Source organism: Trichechus manatus, unplaced genomic scaffold (genome assembly GCF_000243295.1).
Source record: "Trichechus manatus latirostris isolate Lorelei unplaced genomic scaffold, TriManLat1.0 scaffold00003, whole genome shotgun sequence".
Taxonomy (NCBI): Eukaryota; Metazoa; Chordata; class Mammalia; order Sirenia; family Trichechidae; genus Trichechus; species Trichechus manatus.
The window spans coordinates 11,980,824-11,999,107 of NW_004443939.1; the positions used below are offsets into that span (position 1 = coordinate 11,980,824).

Here is an 18,284-nt window from a genome sequence, read left to right on the forward strand (position 1 = left end):
TAACCAATGTCATAAAACAACATGTGTACTACTGTTTCATGAGAAACTATTTGTTCTGTAAGCCTTCACCTGAAGTACAATAAAATATTAAAAAAAAAAAAATTTGCCATATTAAGCACTTCTTAGTTTTGTGTCTGGACATTGTTCCCAACTCTTCCCGGCTATGTTAACAGAGGATGTGGTATCTGTTCCAGAAGATGTTGTTTGGTGTGATACCTGCTTATGGAGAGGAAGTTGCTGGGAAATTAATTTCCTTTTGCCTTATTCTCTTAGGTCTCAGAATGCAGTTGGCCCATTAGGCAGGCGCCCAGTTTGCACAACCTCTTTGCTGTGTGTCGGAATATGTATAACTGGCTACTACAGAACCCCAAAAACGTCTGTGTCGTACACTGCTTGGTAAGTAACCTTTTGTTGGTGGTGGTGGTGGTTTGGTTTAGTCAAACCACCTGACCCTGTACAGAATGGTGGGCAGGTGACATTTGAGTTCAGGAAGCTTTTATTGAGCCCCTTAGGAGGTAGGTGATGTGAAAGATGTAAAAATGAGGGAGAAATTTACTATTGCTGCCTTAAAGCTTGAGTACTAGTGGGAGAGTTAGATATGTACATAACCCGCATAATGCAAAGATTCTAGAATGTGCTAAGTACTATACAAGAGGTAGAAACAAGGACTATGGGTACATGGGTAAAATAACAATGCCATTGAAATTTGTGTTAGTACAATTGTCATAAATGTGTTGACATATGTAAATATATATGTATATGTATATTTAGTGTTTGTGTTTGAACAAAAATAAAAAGAGACTTATGCCCTTGTAAGTAGTCTAATGGATTAAGTGCATTTTAGAGCAACTCCTAGGGGAACTGATGATTTTTCTAACAACTGACTTCCTAGAATTCCTTTCTCAACTCTTCCTCTGGAGGCCTCTTATCTATCCTTTAAAAATCAACTTCCATCTGAAAAAAAAAAAAAATAAGAATTTCAGTGGATTGAAAGATGAATAAGAGTGTATGGTCCAACTTAGCCTGCATTTGAACTAGTTTGGCCTGCAGTTATATTAGTAAAAAGCATAATGTCCAGACTAAGGGAGGTGATATTCCCTCTCTAGTTAGGTCAGAACACATCTGGTATATTGCATTTCACATCTGGCAACACATTTAAGGTGGTTGTTTTAAAACTGGAGTTGGTTCAGAGGAAGGGCACCAAGTGATGTCTCTTGATATAGACTATTGAATGAGGGAGAATTGAAGAGATGGGATGTTTTAACCTGGAAAAGAGAAGTGTTAATAGAAAGAGAGGGAATTTCAGATACGTGAAGGGCTGTCACTGGGAGAAATGAGTAGGTTTAATCTTTGTTCTGAAAGAAGGAAGAATGAGGATCATTGGGTGTAAGCTATGAGGCAACAAACTTCAACTCAATATACTCAGTAAAAGGAAGAATTTTGTAAACTGGAATGGACTATTCCTTCAAGTATCAGTAAGCTCCCTATCACTTAAAGTATTCTAGAAGATACCACGTAACCATCTATCAGGAATGTTATTGGATGTTTCCTGTATTGAATGAGGGTTGAATCAAGTGAAGCTTCTTTATTTTATATGAATCTAGGACCATACTTTGGGTGAAATATATACGTGGTATGTTCTAAAAAGCAGCATTTGCCTAACCTAGGAACTTTTTACCTCTGGTCCTAAAACCAAGAGACCTCAGCTATTTCTTCTGATGCTTCAAGTCCAACGTTACTTTGAAGATTAAATTATATTTTAAGTAAATATATGCAAATAATGGGAAAAGAGTTTCCCAAAGGATCACATTTATATTGCTTAGGTTTCTTAGGTTAGTAGAGAGTCAGTTTTATCCTAAGAATAAGTCTTTTCTTTCTGCTTTGTGAGTTAAACAGCTGGGACAGATTCTGATTTTCAAGTGAACTTAGACACCCCCGGTTAATAAGAGAATTTCTCAGAGCTCCTTCTCCCCTCCTCTCTCTTTATTACAAGTGTAACCATTCTCAGTGGAGAGTGGCTGATAGGACCATGTTCATGATGAATTTATGTATTTTCTTTGGCAGGATGGACGGGCAGCATCGTCAATTCTGGTTGGTGCTATGTTCATTTTCTGTAATCTCTACTCTTCTCCTGGCCCAGCTGTTCGATTGCTATATGCAAAGCGACCAGGAATCGGACTTTCACCATCCCACAGAAGGTAGAATAAACTAGATGCAGAGTCAGACTCAAATGTGGTCTAATTGGTATCATTTACTATTGGAAATCCACCTCATAGGTACTTTCATAACTTGTGTTATTTTAATTGGATATCTGTCATTATCTTGAACTATGGAAAAAATTGAATCAGATTAGGATATTTGTTTTTCATACAGCTTGGAGCCCAGGTGGTGCAGTGGTTAAGACTGACAGCTGCTAACCAAAAGGTTGGCAGTTCGAACCCACCAGCTGCTCCTTGGAAACCCTATAGGGCAGTTCTACTCTGTCCTGTAGGGTTGCTATGTGTCGGAAACGACTGGATGGCAATGGGTTTGGTTTGGTTTTATATAGCTCCCTTTGAGAATTTGTCATTGTAAATTTAGAGAGATTCTTTAAAGAATATTTATGTCTACCTCTGTCGTTTTACAGATGAGGAAACTGAGACTCAGGCAGATTGTGACTTTCTCTGGGTCTAAAAATACCTAATGGACAGAGTCAGAACATGGTCTCAGATCGCAGGCTCTAAGACCATTCCCTTCCTCTTTCACTGTATAGGTCTTTATGGGAATACAAGCAGTCACGGGCTATATTTACCACTGATGATTGTCCTGTGGGGTACACAATTACCAGAAGAAAAGGAAATGTAGAAGTATGCATGGGATAAGGGGTTTTTAAAAATTTTATATTGACATAGGAACAAGGAAATAGATTACAAAAGATAATCTGATAAGTGGCTTAAAAACTGTTTTTAGATAACTTTTATTATTTTCTTCCCTTTGGACACAATTTCTTCTCATATTTAAATTCCATCTCTTGTTTTTTTGTTTGTTTTTGGAGTTTTTTTTTTTTTTATACTAAAACTGCTTCTGATGATGAAATTCTAAAATCTGTTCAGAGAAGCCTTTAGCTGATAAATTTAATCTACTGGATCAAATAGGAATAGATGTTCAAATATTAAGCTAGTATAAAGCTCCCATAAGCTTTTTCATTTGATAAATACTCAGTTATCAGTTCCATGGGAAAGTATATCATTGTTACCAGATAAAAGCTTTTCTAAATTATTGGCTGCATTGTCTTTTGCTAGTTAATGTTTAAGAAATTAATGGAGTTAATTTTCATTGTAACTTAATAATTTGAAAGAATAAACTTCATCCCAAAGATTGGCTGCTTGTTTCTCCTGGCATGATAGACCCCAATAGAGTGACAATTCTCTGTTTCAGATATCTGGGCTATATGTGTGACCTACTTGCGGACAAACCCTACCGCCCTCATTTCAAACCTCTCACGATTAAGTCGATCACTGTCAGTCCAATTCCTTTTTTTAACAAACAGAGAAATGGATGTCGCCCTTACTGTGATGTATTGATTGGAGAAACTAAAATATATACCACCTGCACAGATTTTGAACGAATGAAGTAAGTCATGATACTTTTCTTCATTTCTTCTTGTGAATTGCCCAGTTCTTACAGAAGTAAGAGCATAGTCTTCCTGTGAGGAGTGCATCATTGTGAAAATTGCTGATATAAAAAAAAAGTTCACCATCAGTGGTAATCCTAGAAATGTACAGCTAAACCAGGGGATGCCATAGCTACTTTTCACGATACGAAGAAGGACTTGAAAAGAGTCAACTTTTCAAGAAAGACTAGCATGAGCTATAATGAGGGCTGAGACAATGGTGGGAGACAGAGGACCTGGGTATTTATGCTTTCATAAGTGTTGTGATAGCTGTGATGGGATTTGGTGAGGATAACAGAAGAATCAGAGATGAATGAGGTTTCTGGCTAGAGCAACTAGGTGATACAATTAAAGAAGATACAGAATCCAGAATAAAAGAGTAGGTGCCACTGGGAGGTGGAAGGGATGTGGAGAGAAGGGGTTTGGCGAGGTGGTAACATAAAATGAAATTAGTCTGGAATAGATTGAATTTGGGGATCGGTATCCAAGATCCTCATAGAGCATGACATTGCTGTTTCTGTACTTATCTTGGATGAATTTTTTTGTTCCCTCTGTCTCAACTTTTTACTAGAAATTTAAGGGTAGGAAAAGACAAATACGCCAGGGCTAGTTGTATTTGAGGCAAACAAGAGGATCTGCAAAGTAAAGATGGACTGTTGAATTATCGGGAAGTCTGCATAGGATGGACAGAGAGGGCCTGGCATCAAACCAATACCATCCCGTTTTTGAACCAGCTTACACTGAATTGGGACTAGCTGCACTCCTGATTTTGCTCAAGATAGGAGATGGTTCCTGCATCCAGGCCTCGGCATACAGATGCCTTGGCCAAAGCCACAGACGACTGTACCTGTGTGGGGGGCTGTGTGATTGTACAAGATTGAACTCTCCTTAAATGTAGGCTTTTGTCTCTCTTTAAAGAGAATATCGTGTCCAAGATGGAAAAATCTTCATTCCTTTAAGCATCACTGTGCAAGGAGATGTGATTGTTTCCATGTATCACTTGAGGTCAACCATTGGGAGTCGACTGCAGGCTAAGGTATGGTTAAAGGAAGAATCATGGGATAAGCAAACCTAAGCCTTTGATGTCAGTATTTCTGAGTATTTTCTCCAAACTACTTTGAGGTTTAGTGACTTGTGATTTTAGAACTGGAAAGACCCTCTAAAGATTGCTTATGTGTCCAACCGTCATTTTAAAGGTGAGGAAACTGAGGCTCAGAGAGTTAGAGACTTACCCAAAGTCCTTGACATGATGACTCTGTCAGAGGTGGCAGCCCTAGAACTTCCAGCAACTATGTCCTTTAGAAGTGTATGCCTTTTCTATAGTGTTGCATTTGGATTAGTATAAGGGAATAGATATCCATTAAGGATGTCAGCCTAGGTAATTGTATTTTTTTCAAAGTTTTTAATGAGATAAAATTCACATAACAGAAAAGTCACCCTTTTATACTGTGTAAGTCTAATTTTTAGTATAGCCAGTGTTCTGCAACCATCAGCACTGTCTAATTCCAAGATATTTTCATCGCTTCAGAAAGAAACCCTGTACCAGTTAGCAGTCACTTTCCCTCCTCTCATCCCATCTCCTGGCAACCACGAATCTACACTGTGTTCTGTGGGTTTTCCTGTTCTGGACATTTCATATAAATCTAATCATGTAATATGTGGTCTTCTGTGACTAATTTCTTTTCCTTAGCATAATGTTTTCAAGATTCATCCTCGTTACAGCATGAATCAGTACTTCATTTCTTTTTATTGCCAAATAATAATACAGTGTATAGATATACCCCATTTCACTTATCCATTCATCAGTTGATGGACATTTGGGTTTTTTCCACTTTTGGCTATTATGAATAATGCTGTGAGTAATTTTACTTTAATGTATCAAATATTTGCTAAGTGCATGCTCTGTGCCAGGCGTTGCCTAGGTGTTTAAAATAGACAAGAATAAGATAGTGTTGCAGCCTTGAAGGAACTCAGTGGAGCACGGGAGATTTGCATGTGTGCAAATATCCATAATGCCATAGTAGAGGGAGGTGTGAGGTGCTATGAGTGGAGCAGTTTGCTTTAGCCATTGGTGGCCCAGAAAGGCTACAAAAAGGATATGACCTTTATACACGGGCCTTGAAGAATGCATTCACCAGGTTGAAGCAGGGCATCCTGAGAAGAAGAAACGACATGAATCAAAGTATGGCAGTGTGCAAAAACATGGGGCATTAGCAGGTGAGGAAATCGCTTGCCAAGGCAGAGTTCATGGAGAAAAGAGGCTAGAAATGAAGCCGCGCCAGTTCAAGAGGGCAAAGTCACTTAATATTCATAGTAAACAAAGGTTCAGATGCAGAAACAGGTGAAGGTGCATGGCTTTCCAAAATATAATCTTTTGGTCAGATTCCCTTTTCACTGATCATTTGTAATGTGCTTTTCTCATGTATGTTTAGGTGACCAACACACAGATATTCCAGCTTCAGTTTCATACTGGATTCATACCACTGGACACAACAGTTCTGAAGTTCGCTAAGTAAGTACTGCTTCGGCTGTAAGCCTTTCAGTCAGTGCTGAGGTGAAATGCTGGGAGCTACGCGTCTGAGAGTTCTTTAGCACTGTGCTGCGTCCTTCCCTGCAATCCTGTGCTGCTGGACCGTTGAGTGTAGCTCACAGCACTTTGAGGCTGGTTGCATTTGAAATCCTTCAGTTAAATATGGTTTGTCTTGAGAAGTACAGATGGATCAAAGAATTTCAAGTAGAAAGGTCTAAAATTTGCATGTGAGGGAACAAAATATCAATAACTTTGATGCTTTGTATCTGTGTATCTCTTTCTGCTTTTCAGAAGAGATGGCAGTAAAATGGTATGAGCAGTGACCCATCACAATGGATACGGCTGTATACAGGACCCTGGACGGTCCTTCTGCACCAGACATTAACCCTTAGTTGCTGTATCATAGTGTGGTCTAGGGAACTCAGTGAGATGGATGGGGTGATAGGTGGGGAGTTGCAAGAGCTGGATAAGGATAGACTTTCAAGGGCTCAGGACAGTGACTATGGACCTATTACACCATTTAACTATCGTCATCACCATACCAGTGTATACTGGTTGCATGTATCAGCCCTGCCTTCCAGAATGCTTTCACATGCAACATCATCCAAATCCTTTGAGTAGGCAGTATTATACCTTTTTCTCTAATGAGGAAACTGAATCTCAAAAACGTAAAGTAACTTGTTTGGTTAACGATTTAAGTCTTTCCTAAAAATGAGTCTCAGCATCAATGTAAGATGAGCATCATATTGGTTCCATTGCATTTCAGTGGTCTTCTTTTAAATCCCTATTTAGACCTGAGTTGGATGCATGTGATGTACCAGAAAAATATCCTCAGCTGTTTCAGGTGACACTGGATGTGGAGCTACAGCCCCAAGACAAAGTGATAGACTTAACCCCGCCCTGGGAGCATTACTGCACAAAAGATGTCAATCCCAGCATCCTCTTCTCTTCTCATCAGGAGCATCAGGACACTTTGGTCTTAGGAGGTAAGTTACCTGGTGGTTTTGCTTTTCAGGATGAAGCCTCTGTGTTATTTATCACATTGACTTCTTTCTTGTGTTTCACTGATGCTGCATGGCCTTTTGTCTTGCAGGACAGGCTCCAGTCGATATCCCTCCAGACAACCCCAGGCATGTTGGGCAAGGTGGCTTCTTTTCCTCTCTCTGCTGGCAAGGTATGTCTTTAAGTTACATGGTGCTTGTGCAAAGTGGTTAGCCTTCAAAGCATCCTACAGCAAACCAGCACTTCGAAACCATCCAATTTCCTTCTTATTTCACACTGTTCCTGCTCAATCCTTTTTCAAATCAGGTGACTTCCCACTTTCTTTATTTTTTTTAACACATATATTTATTTTGACTGTGGCTGTCAAGGAACATATGCAATTAAAAGTAGAATTATTGCATTATAAGTTTCAGAGAGAGTTTCAATATTTTGCCAATCATCTAAAAAAAAGAAAAAAGCCTTATGTAATCTCCATGTGATTTCTTTCCCTGAATTTTCCATGAAGAAATAAGTATATTAAGTATCCACATTACACGGTCCATATACATATGTAAAATATACATATGAATCTTATGACATGTTAACAGAGATAGTGGATTTTTCTATTATTGCATTAAAAAAGTTTTTATTGTGGTAAGAATATATATAACACAACATTTACCAATTCAACATTTTTTACATGTACAATTCAGTGACACTGATTATATTAACCATCACCCATATCCACTGCCAAATTTTCCATCACCATAAACAGATACTCAGTGCTTCCTAAACAGTAACTTCCCTTTTGCCCTCCCTCCCACTCTTGGAAACCACTAACAAACTTTGATCTCTATGCATTTGTTTAATCTATATATTTCATGTAAGTGAGATCATACAATATTTGTCATTTTGTGATTGACTTATTTCACTTGATATAATGTTTTCAAGGTTCGTCCATGTTGTAGCATGTATCAGGACTTCATTTTTCTTTATGGTTGAGTAATATTCCGTTGTAGGTATATACCACGTTTTATCTGTCCATCTGTCTGTGGACATCTAGGTTGTTTCCACCTTTTGACTTTGTGAATGGTGCTGCAGTAATTATTGGTGTAGACTTCCTCACTTTCAACTTCAAGGAAGCTCTTAGACTAGTACAAAATGCCACTATAACCTGAATTCTACCTCTCTCTCTGTGCCGTGTTTTGGATCACATCTTTCCTGCATAGATGCACAGTTTCTTTTTCCAGAACTCTAAGAGCCATATGTGTATAGGAATGCACTTTATATTTTTGTTATTTTAGAAAGGTAACATGGTACGTAAACTATGTATTACTTAGCATCCCCAGACACATCTCAGATAATACCCTGTAATCAGACACATAACATCTCTGCAGTAAAATGTATAAATAATAACCCTGAATGAGATAAATGAAGATAATCATTACTGTCACAGCGGTTCTGGTCAGGTTTTTCTGCCAAATGAGTCTGCGCCAAACTTGGGAAAGCCTTTCCCTATTCATAGCTTTTCACATTTCAGAGTTAGGAGTAAGGGGCTGCGCATCTGTATTTCATTTGGAACGTGGGTCTGTTTATCCAACAGTAAAACAAAAATAACAAAGTTCCCTGAGAAGAGCTGCCTCAAGGAGGGCCTAGAGAGACACTCTGTAGCCTCCTCATTCTTTCCCCAGACGAGGCCTCTTTCCTGCTGCCCATTTTATGTTCACAGTATCTCCTTTGAGGTTGGTGTAAGTACCATTCTAAGCAGAACCATTCTCTCCATTCCCTTATTAGGCGTGTGGTTCACTTCTGCTGTAGACCGTGGGAGAAAGGCATTGCTTTTGGCTGCAGGCCACATGGAGAAGTAAAAGACAGTGAGAGGTATCAGCAAAGGACTAGGAGATAACCTTTAATAAAATTTCACCTTTTCAAAGCACCTAGCTTAGTGCCTGGAAAATAAGTATAATAATAATAAAGATTTAAGTACTATTTACTGTTTATCTGAGCACTTTACATATATCATCTCATGTAATTCTTAGAACAGTCCAGCCCTGTGAGTTAAGTAGCATTTTTTATCCCCGTTTTACTGAGGAGGAAATCAAGGCACAAGTAAAGGAACGTGCTCAGTGCACAGAGACATAAATAAAGGAGCTGGGATGCAAATCCAGGCCATCTGGCTCCAGAGTTCCTGCTCTTCGCCACTACACTATACTGCCTCTCAGGTGCTCTACAAAGTTGACTGTAATTTGGGAGTTCAATGAAATTTGACATACATCAGTTCCTCCAATGGTAAGGGTCTGAAAGCATTATTTGCTCAGGGATGAATCCTTCTCTCTTATTGGAGTTATGTGCATATAACAAAAACAAACAATGCTATGGTCAGTAACTAACCATTTATTGGCATACTGGCCTTCTTTAGATCAGAAATCAGAGAAGTCGTTCTGCGAGGAGGACCACGCTGCCCTGGTGAATCAGGAAAGTGAGCAGTCGGACGATGAACTTCTGACTCTTTCTAGTCCACATGGTAATGCCAATGGTGACAAACATCATGGAGCCAAGAAGCCCAGCAAAAAGCAGCAGGAACCAGCTGCGCCTCCGCCCCCCGAGGACGTGGACCTTCTGGGCCTAGAAGGATCTGCTGTGAGTAAGACCTTCTCTCCGCCAGCGGCTCCTCCCACCAATTCTGAACTGCTGAGTGACCTGTTTGGGGGTGGAGGCGTGGCTGGCCCGGCCCAGGCTGCACAGTCAGGGGTGGACGACGTCTTTCATCCTAGTGGACCTGCATCCACCCAGACGACACCACGCCGTTCTGCCACCTCCACCTCCGCGTCGCCAACCCTAAGAGTGGGAGAAGGTAACTTTTTTCGTGTAGCACTGTGTTTCCCAGTTTGGAATTATAGCTTTTGGGCTAGGCAGGTGGTACAGTGGTTGAGCTCAGGCTGCTAACCAAAAGATCAGTAGTTTGAATCCACCAGCCGCCCCTTGGAAACCTTATGGGGCAGTTCTACTCTGTCCTATAGGGTCGCTGTGAGTCGGAATCGACTCGATGGCAATGGGTTTGGTTTTTATGTTAGACTTTTCCGGTTTCCGCAGAAAGTCCCTTAGAGGTCTAAACCTTCGTTTAAATGGTGAACACAAAGAGGAGTAGAAATATTGTCCATTTTAAAAGGACAGTGCAGAAGTGAGTATTTGAGCTCCTCATCCCTCCTTTTCATTTCTTTTAGGACATCAGTTCTCGAGCTGCTTTAGCTACTTCTACTTGGAAACATAGAAAGATGAATTATTATTAATAACAGACAACGTTTATGGAGTACTTGCCAAACATGGAATTTAACACTAAATATGGATTCAATTCTTATAGAAACCCAATATATAGGTGCTATTATTATTCTCATTTAATTACTGAGGAAATGGAGGCTTAGAGTTAAATGAGTGGTGTAAATTTATACAGCTGGTGTCTTAGTTACCTAATTATGCACTAACAGAAATACCACAAGTGGGTGGCTTTGAAGAACAGATTTATTTTCTCACAGTTCTTGAGGTTAAAAGTCCAAACCAGGATCTCGGCTGTGTCGATTCCTTCTGTAAGCTTTTCTCCTAGTTTCCAGTGTTTGCTGGTTATTTTTGGTGTTCTTTTCTTATAGATGGATCCTCACATGGCATCTGTCTTCCCCTGTGTGTGCATGTCTCCATGTCTTTCTGCTCTTTTTATAACTCAGAAGTGATTAGATTTAGACCCACCCTACTTGGTATGGACTAATTAGCATAACAATGAAAACCCTATTCCAAACAGGATTACGCCCACAGGTAGGGTTAGGATTCCAGTGCATATCTTGAGAGGACACAGTTCAATCCATAGCAGTTAGTAATTAATGGGGCCAGGTTCATAAGTAGGCCATTTGACTCAGATTCTTCCTTCAGTTTTCCTGAAATCTTAATTTTCTGAATACATTTTGGCTACCCAGAGAAATATTTGGTTACTTGAAGATACGTTTAAGGGACTCATGGCAGCCCAGCTAAGTGGAGCAGAGTTTGAACCCCATGTTGCTTAGCTGGTTTCACTCTGCTCATTGCCACAGACTTAACCCCTTCTGTGACTAGTCATCTACAGGTTTTTGACATTTACCAGACAGTGTAGCTGGGTAAGCAAAGATCCTTTACAGCTTCTACAGAACCAGCTCAAACTAGTTACCCTTGTTGCTGTTACTATTAGCCAAGATGGCATCACATTAGCAAGAGGGTAAAGAAATGCCTCAACTCTCCAGTCCTATGGTATCCTCTAGGGAAAAATTATTTTCTAAGCCCATCTTTCTCTTCTCAGAAGGCTTTGGGTTGGTCTTCATTTATGGTAATTCGGCTGTAGGCATTTCTGATGAGAGTGGTTCTCAGGGTCATAGAATGTAGGCACTAAGGCCCAAGGACCTATAAATAGTTATTGTAGCCAGAGTGTGAATCCAGGTTCCCTGAGTTCCATGCCAAGGCTACTAACTCACCAAAATGAGTAAAAACTTTGTCAGGAAAGAAATTACCCGAGATCAAAGATAGCTCAGTACTCTGTGGTCATGTTTTAGGACTATGGACCTGTATGAGTCCTGATAATTTAATTCATCCATCAGAGGCCTATGTACATAGTTTTGTTCCCATGTCAGAGCAAGAAGGGACCTTAAACATCAGTTAATTCTGTGCTTTAGTTATAGGCAGTGAAATTGACGCCTAGATATATTGGTTGATTTTCTGAAGATACAGCTAATTATGGCAGACCCAGGTCTAGAACTCAAGTAGTTTTACTTCCAAGAGTAGATAGAGCACTGGGTGTAGATTCAAAGGCCTGGATTTGAATCCCAGGACCAACATTTAACTGTTTAATCTTATTAAAAAATCTTAACCTCTGTAGTTGTAAAATAGAATTAATGTCTACTTATTAGCATTATTTTAAAGACTGACTTTTGAGCTCTTCTCATGTGACGTTGAGTAGTTCACTTTCAGTTTCTGTAAATTGCTTCTAATTTAACGTAACCAGTTGCCATTGAGTCAACTGAGTCATGGTGACCCCATGTGTGTCACAGTAGAACTGTGTTCCATAGGGTTTTCAGTGGCTGATTTTTCAGAAGTAGATTGCCAGGCCTTTCTTCTGATGCACCTCTGGGTGGACTCAAACCATCAACCTTTTGTTTAGCAGCCAAGTACTTTAGCTGTTTGTACCACCCAGAAACAATTGAAGATAAGTTGATGTTAAAAGTATACCAAGTAATGGTGAGAAGATTTTAGCCTCTTCCACTGATTGGCTTCAGTTGGTCAAAACTAGATGTAGAAGGAATAACCCAGTGTTCTCTCGCAGTTCCTCTATAAACCTCAGTGTTCTCATTTTATAGAAGCGATAAAATTTTCTGAGTATAAAATGAAGGGATACAAATTGTGTAGCAGAGTGCCTGACACCCAGTCGATAGCATTGCTACTACACAAGGCTACAATGCTACCCAGCAGATATTAGGGGAGCATTATTCCAATGATTGATAGCTACAAACATGTTAAACTATTTATCCTACCTGGATTTTAAGAGTTGGATTTATTCATTAACTTATTTTATTCTAGTTTTCTGTTCCTAAAATGAGCCAGTCCAACTTCAGGAACCAATCAGCCCATTAACCATAAAGCTTAGGAAGTGACGTCTTGCTACAGGTTGCTACAGAGAGTTTTGTACCTTGCCCAGTAACAATAAAGACCAGTTACATACATGCAGCTGTGCAGTGTTTTCTTTACATTCATTTCACACATGGAGGGAGTATGATATTCCTTTGGAAATATTCCTAGAATTTGGAGTCAGAACACCTGAGCATGAATTCCAGACCTATTATTTACTTGAACTTGGGCAAGAAACTTAGCCTTTCTGGGTCTCAGTTTCATCACCTGAAGATAATAATACCACTTCTGTCTGACAGAGTGATATTGAGGATCATTGGAGGTATTTTTTATCAAAGGCAGTGTAAACCCTAAGAAACTATACAATATTAGCTGTCGTTGCATTGTTGCTGGTAACCTTGGCTTCCCACTTTGTTCTAGTCTTCTTAGCTCATTCATAAATTTGCTCTCATCTAGTTTGTAACAAGTGATTGAAAGGGAGTGTTCTGGAAACAATGCTTGAGTGCTGTAGGACATGATACATGATGAAGTCCAGTTTTTGTTGTTACACTCATTTTATTCTCCTTAAACCTTCAAGTGAGCCAGAGACCACTAAAAAATAAAACAAAACAAAGCCTGCTAAGTGTGTTTTCCTGCTGTTCATCTTAATAACAGAGTCCCCCCTGCCTGGTATTTGTCTACTGATTCATTCAGCATGTCTTTATTGAACCCTGTCTATACTTTAAGCATGGTCTGCCACTTACTGATTCATTTATGTTGACCTTGGCTAGTCTGTAAGCTTGATTGACCTATTTCATGTTCTTAAGATAACCAAAGGCCAAAGGGACCCTTATTTACACAGTCTTTAGGGTTCATCTAACAGATAAATCTGGGCTCCTCCTTTGTCCACAGAGATGAGGTGATTGCTGTGTGGTCAGAAACCCTTGGGATCCGTTCTTATCCCTGAAGGAAGTTTTATGGATAGGTTGGTCCTGCACAGCAGCCAGGGAGGCAGATGTCATCCTGATTTTTCAAGTGTTTTGCCTGGAGCCTGGCAATAGTGACAACTCTTGAGTATTTATAGAATGAATGAACTTAAAGGATAAAAGAATACATTTTTTCCCTTGTTTTCTAGGTGCCACCTTTGACCCATTTGGAGCACCTTCAAAACCATCAGGTCAGGATTTGCTGGGTTCTTTTCTGAACACATCCAGTGCATCCAGTGACCCCTTCCTTCAGCCTACAAGAAGTCCTTCACCTACAGTGCACGGTAAAGAAGTATTTTATGTTGTGTTCACAGACATAGTTTTCTACAAGGTATCAGTAAGTGCTCAGATAGAAAAATCATCCTGTTTATGCTTTTTGGGGAAAAACTGCATATTACATCTCTCATTTGGAAATTAACAGTTCATAATTAAAAGCTCTGTTGTGTCCACGGAGTTTTCATTGGCTAATTTTCGGAACTAGATTGCCAGGCCTTTCTTCCTAGTTTGTCTTAGTCTGGAAGGTCTGCTGAAACCTGTCCATCATGAACGACCCTGCTTATATTTAAATTACCAATAGCATAGTTTCCAGTATCTTAGAAGCACACAAGCCATCACAGTATGACAAACTGACAGGTGGAATGGCACAGGACCAGGCAACGTTTCGTTATGTTACCCCTAAGGTCATCATGAGTCAGAGCTGACTAGACAGCAACTAACAACAACAACATATTAAAAGCTCTGAACAGTCAACAATTACTTTAAAACAAATATGAAAATGTGAGGGGGCAGGGAAGCTAGATTAATGGAAATGGAACAACCAGAACAGAAATAGTGAGAATGTTCACGTGTTGTGAAGAATGTAACCAATGTCACTGAACAATTTGGGTAGAAAGTGTTGAATGGGAACTTAAGCTGCTATGTAAACCTTCACTGAAAACACAATAAAATACTATTTTAAAAGATTAAAAAGAAAATAAATAAATAAAAGCTCTGGGATGCCTTACAGGAAAGAAACTTGCTTAACTTTGTTTTACTCAGCTTCTTAAAACTTTTTGACTGTGGAATTTTTTTTTTTTGCATTGAGTTATTTGTGTTGCAACATAAAGCACCATTTATTGCAGGATCTATCATTATTTTATATACCAGTAAGAAAAACACTGCCACTTTTAATTGACTGGAAGATGCATCTGATTGAAGAAATGTTTGAAATGTGGAAAAATTATGTCTTAGAATTAATAAAATATGGTACTAATGTTCCACAAAGTTAATATTTCTCAGAAAAAATCTTTGGAATACATCACCTTAGTATATTGGAGCTGTTTTGTCCAACAGCCACTAGCCACATGTGGCTGTTGAGTACTTGAATGTAGCTAGTTTGATTTGAGATGTAATCTAATTATAAAATACGCACCAGATTTCAAGACTTTGTACAAAAAAGAATATAAAATATTTCATTAGTATTTTATACTTATCACATGTTAAAATAATATTTCAGATATTTTGGGTTAAATATATATTATTAATATTAATTTCATCTGTTTCTTTTTACTTTAATGTAGCTACTAGATAATTTAAAATGACGTATGTGGCCTATGTTATATTTCTATGTTAGAGACTTATGTTGTGTAGAAAGAATAGTAATCACATCTGTTTGTAAGTGCAAAAGTGTTTCACATATGTACTGTATTTTTATACAAATAGCGTGCACCTTCTACATTTGTTTGCCAACTGTGCCCTTCCCCGTGAAGTATTTTCATAAGCACCACTATGCCAGTTTTTTTACATGTTGTTATAAAAAAGACATTTGCATAGAACACTTAGGGAAATACTTGGCAGGGGGAGGGTGCTGTTGGCAAACAAACGTAGAAGGCGTGTGTTATTTGCGTAAAATACGGTAATACTGATTAAAACTGGAAATCATCAGTGAAGGAGAAATGCTTTGAGCTGGAGAACTGTAGCTCGTTCCTGATTTTGAAGGCTGTTGAACAACAGTGGCCTCAACCTAGAGCATGATGCGTCATTCGTTTTTGTTTTGTTTTTTTTAATTTTTTAGATTGTGCTTTAGATGAAGGTTTACAGAGCAAATTAGTTTCTCATTAAACAATTAATAACACACACTGTTTTGTGACATTAGTTGCCAACCCCATGACGTGTCAACACTCTCCTCTTCTCAATCGTGGGTTTCCCGTTACCAGCTTTCCAGTCCCCTCCTGCCTTCTCATCCTTGCCCTTGGGTTGGTGTACCCATTTAGTCTCATTTTGTTTTATGGGCCTGTCTAATGGGTGAACCTCAGGAGTGACTTCAGTATTGAGTTAAAAGGGCGAGGGCCATAATCTCAGGGTTTCTCCAGTCTCTGTCAGACCAGTAAGTCTGGTCTTTTCTGTGAATTTGAGTTTTGTTCTACATTTTTCTCCAGCTCTGTCCGGGACCCTCTGTTATCATCCCTGTCAGAGCAGTTGGTGGTGGTAGCTGAGCACCATCCAGTTATACTGGACTCAGTATGGTAGAGACTGTAGTAGATGTGGTCCATGTGTCCTTTGGACTAATCTTTCGGGGTGATGCATTGCTGAAAGCATCCTGAGCTTGCCCAGAGAATACAGTCTAGTCACCAGCTTGACTTCACTGAAGCCATGCAGATACAAAAGGAAGATGAGTTGTGCAACACTGTTCAAATTATAACTTGACTAGAAAAGAGAAATCAGTCTAGAAACAACATTTATGGATGATTTCCTGGTTTTTAATCTCAAATTGTTTGAAGTGGGTCCATAGGACTACGTACAAGAAATTCACCTTTCACCCATGAGTAGTGTCCACTTAAAAGAGTCTCCTGTTTGGATGTTGGTTTCTCAGGGGAGGAAGGATACAGTGATGTAGGTTAAGTCTTTACTCAGATGTCACCTTTTCAGTGGCGTCTACTCTGACTGCTCCATTTCAAATCACTACTCATCCCCTTACCCCAAACTACCGACTCACCCACTCTACTTTTTACTTTCCAAGAAATGCCTGTGGTATACTTGTTTATGTCAAGCTCAGGTGAATTGAGTTTAAGTTTTTCCCCCTTTTCTTACTGCCCACTGACTCTGTGTTAAGTGTAAAAGCGGGATACACAAAGATGAAGAAGATAGTTCTTGCCTTTGAGGAACTCACAAGTTAATGAAGACAGACATAGGCACCATTATAATTCAGAGTTTATGGATTGAGCACATATTATATGATGGATATGGAGGTAAAAAATAGGTGAGCCAAAGAAGGAACAGAGACAAATAATAGTTTCTACCAAGCCACATGCGAGTACCGTGGATGACGGCACAAAATCTCAGGTGTCACCCAGAGGAAGGAAGGAATCCCTTGGGAGGTCATGCAGGCTTTGTGGAAGAGATGACATTTTCCTGTACGGACTCAGAAAAGTGGATTCTGAGCTATCTCATTATTCTTTTTTCTTCTCCGCATTTGCAGCTTCTAGTACACCAGCTGTGAACATTCAGCCAGATGTTTCAGGAGGCTGGGACTGGCATGCTAAACCAGGTAAAGATCAGCAGGTTATTTTTTTGTACATGTTTAACCAGTTGCTAAAGCATAATCTTTCACACAGTATGAAGTGAGTGCTTACACAGAATTATAGTCCACCCATGCAATTTGTGGTTGATTTTTTTCTGAAGACTTACTCTGGCTGAGCTTTTCCGGTGGCACGTGATGACATGATAGTGTTGCCTATTATATATTATTTAACTTTTCTAAGTCTCATTTGCTGAATTTCTGCCTTGATAATATAATCAGACAGACCTAAGTGTATATCCAGCTCTACCACTTTTTGACATGTCCTAGCCTCAGTTCTCTTGTCTGTAAATGGGATTAATTATTCTTGTTCCAAATAGTTGTTTAAGTGAAATGACTTTATATAAAACTCTAACATATAGCAGGTGCTGAATGAATATGAATAGTCTTCCTTCTTCAGAGAGTACTTATTTCAGGGTTGGATTCATCTGTAATCGATAAGGTCTCTTCCTCCTGGCTACTGTGGCATTTATTGAAAGCTATCTTGTGTGTGACTGTGTTCCCAACCCTGTGCAGGTTGCTTACACACACACAAACACGCATCCACAGATCTATACACATGCACACAAACACGCACACACAGATCCATACACATTCACGCAAACAGGAACACGCAGCTCCATGTACATGCACACAAACACACAGATGCATACACACACACAGATCTATACACACACATAGAAGTATGCAAACACAGATCCATACACATGCACACAAACACAGATCCATACAAACAGGAACACGCAGCTCCATGTACATGCACACAAACACGCACACACAGATCCATACACATTCATGCAGATCCATACAAACACACCAATATGTACACACAGATCCATACACTCTGTGCTTATCACAACAACTCTCTGAAGCCATTGCTGTTTCCTCTTTTTTACTAATGAGAAAATGTTGAAGCTCAGGGACATTAAGCAACATGCCCAAGGTCACTCTGCTAGGAAG

General features: G+C 39.4%; 1 protein-coding gene across 2 annotated transcripts in view; it reads left to right on the plus strand.

Annotated features, from left to right (window-relative positions):
• DNAJC6 (DnaJ heat shock protein family (Hsp40) member C6) overlaps positions 1 to 18,284 on the plus strand; it is a 148,772-nt gene that overhangs the window by 117,335 nt on the left and 13,153 nt on the right. For both annotated transcript variants that reach the window (XM_004369024.1, XM_004369022.2), the window contains exons 5-14: positions 274 to 396; positions 2,065 to 2,198; positions 3,418 to 3,612; positions 4,571 to 4,688; positions 6,085 to 6,164; positions 6,975 to 7,168; positions 7,276 to 7,356; positions 9,583 to 10,017; positions 13,918 to 14,052; positions 17,226 to 17,294. In XM_004369024.1, coding sequence (XP_004369081.1) covers positions 274 to 396; positions 2,065 to 2,198; positions 3,418 to 3,612; positions 4,571 to 4,688; positions 6,085 to 6,164; positions 6,975 to 7,168; positions 7,276 to 7,356; positions 9,583 to 10,017; positions 13,918 to 14,052; positions 17,226 to 17,294 — 1,564 coding nt within the window. The remainder of the gene's footprint in view (positions 1 to 273; positions 397 to 2,064; positions 2,199 to 3,417; positions 3,613 to 4,570; positions 4,689 to 6,084; positions 6,165 to 6,974; positions 7,169 to 7,275; positions 7,357 to 9,582; positions 10,018 to 13,917; positions 14,053 to 17,225; positions 17,295 to 18,284) is intronic.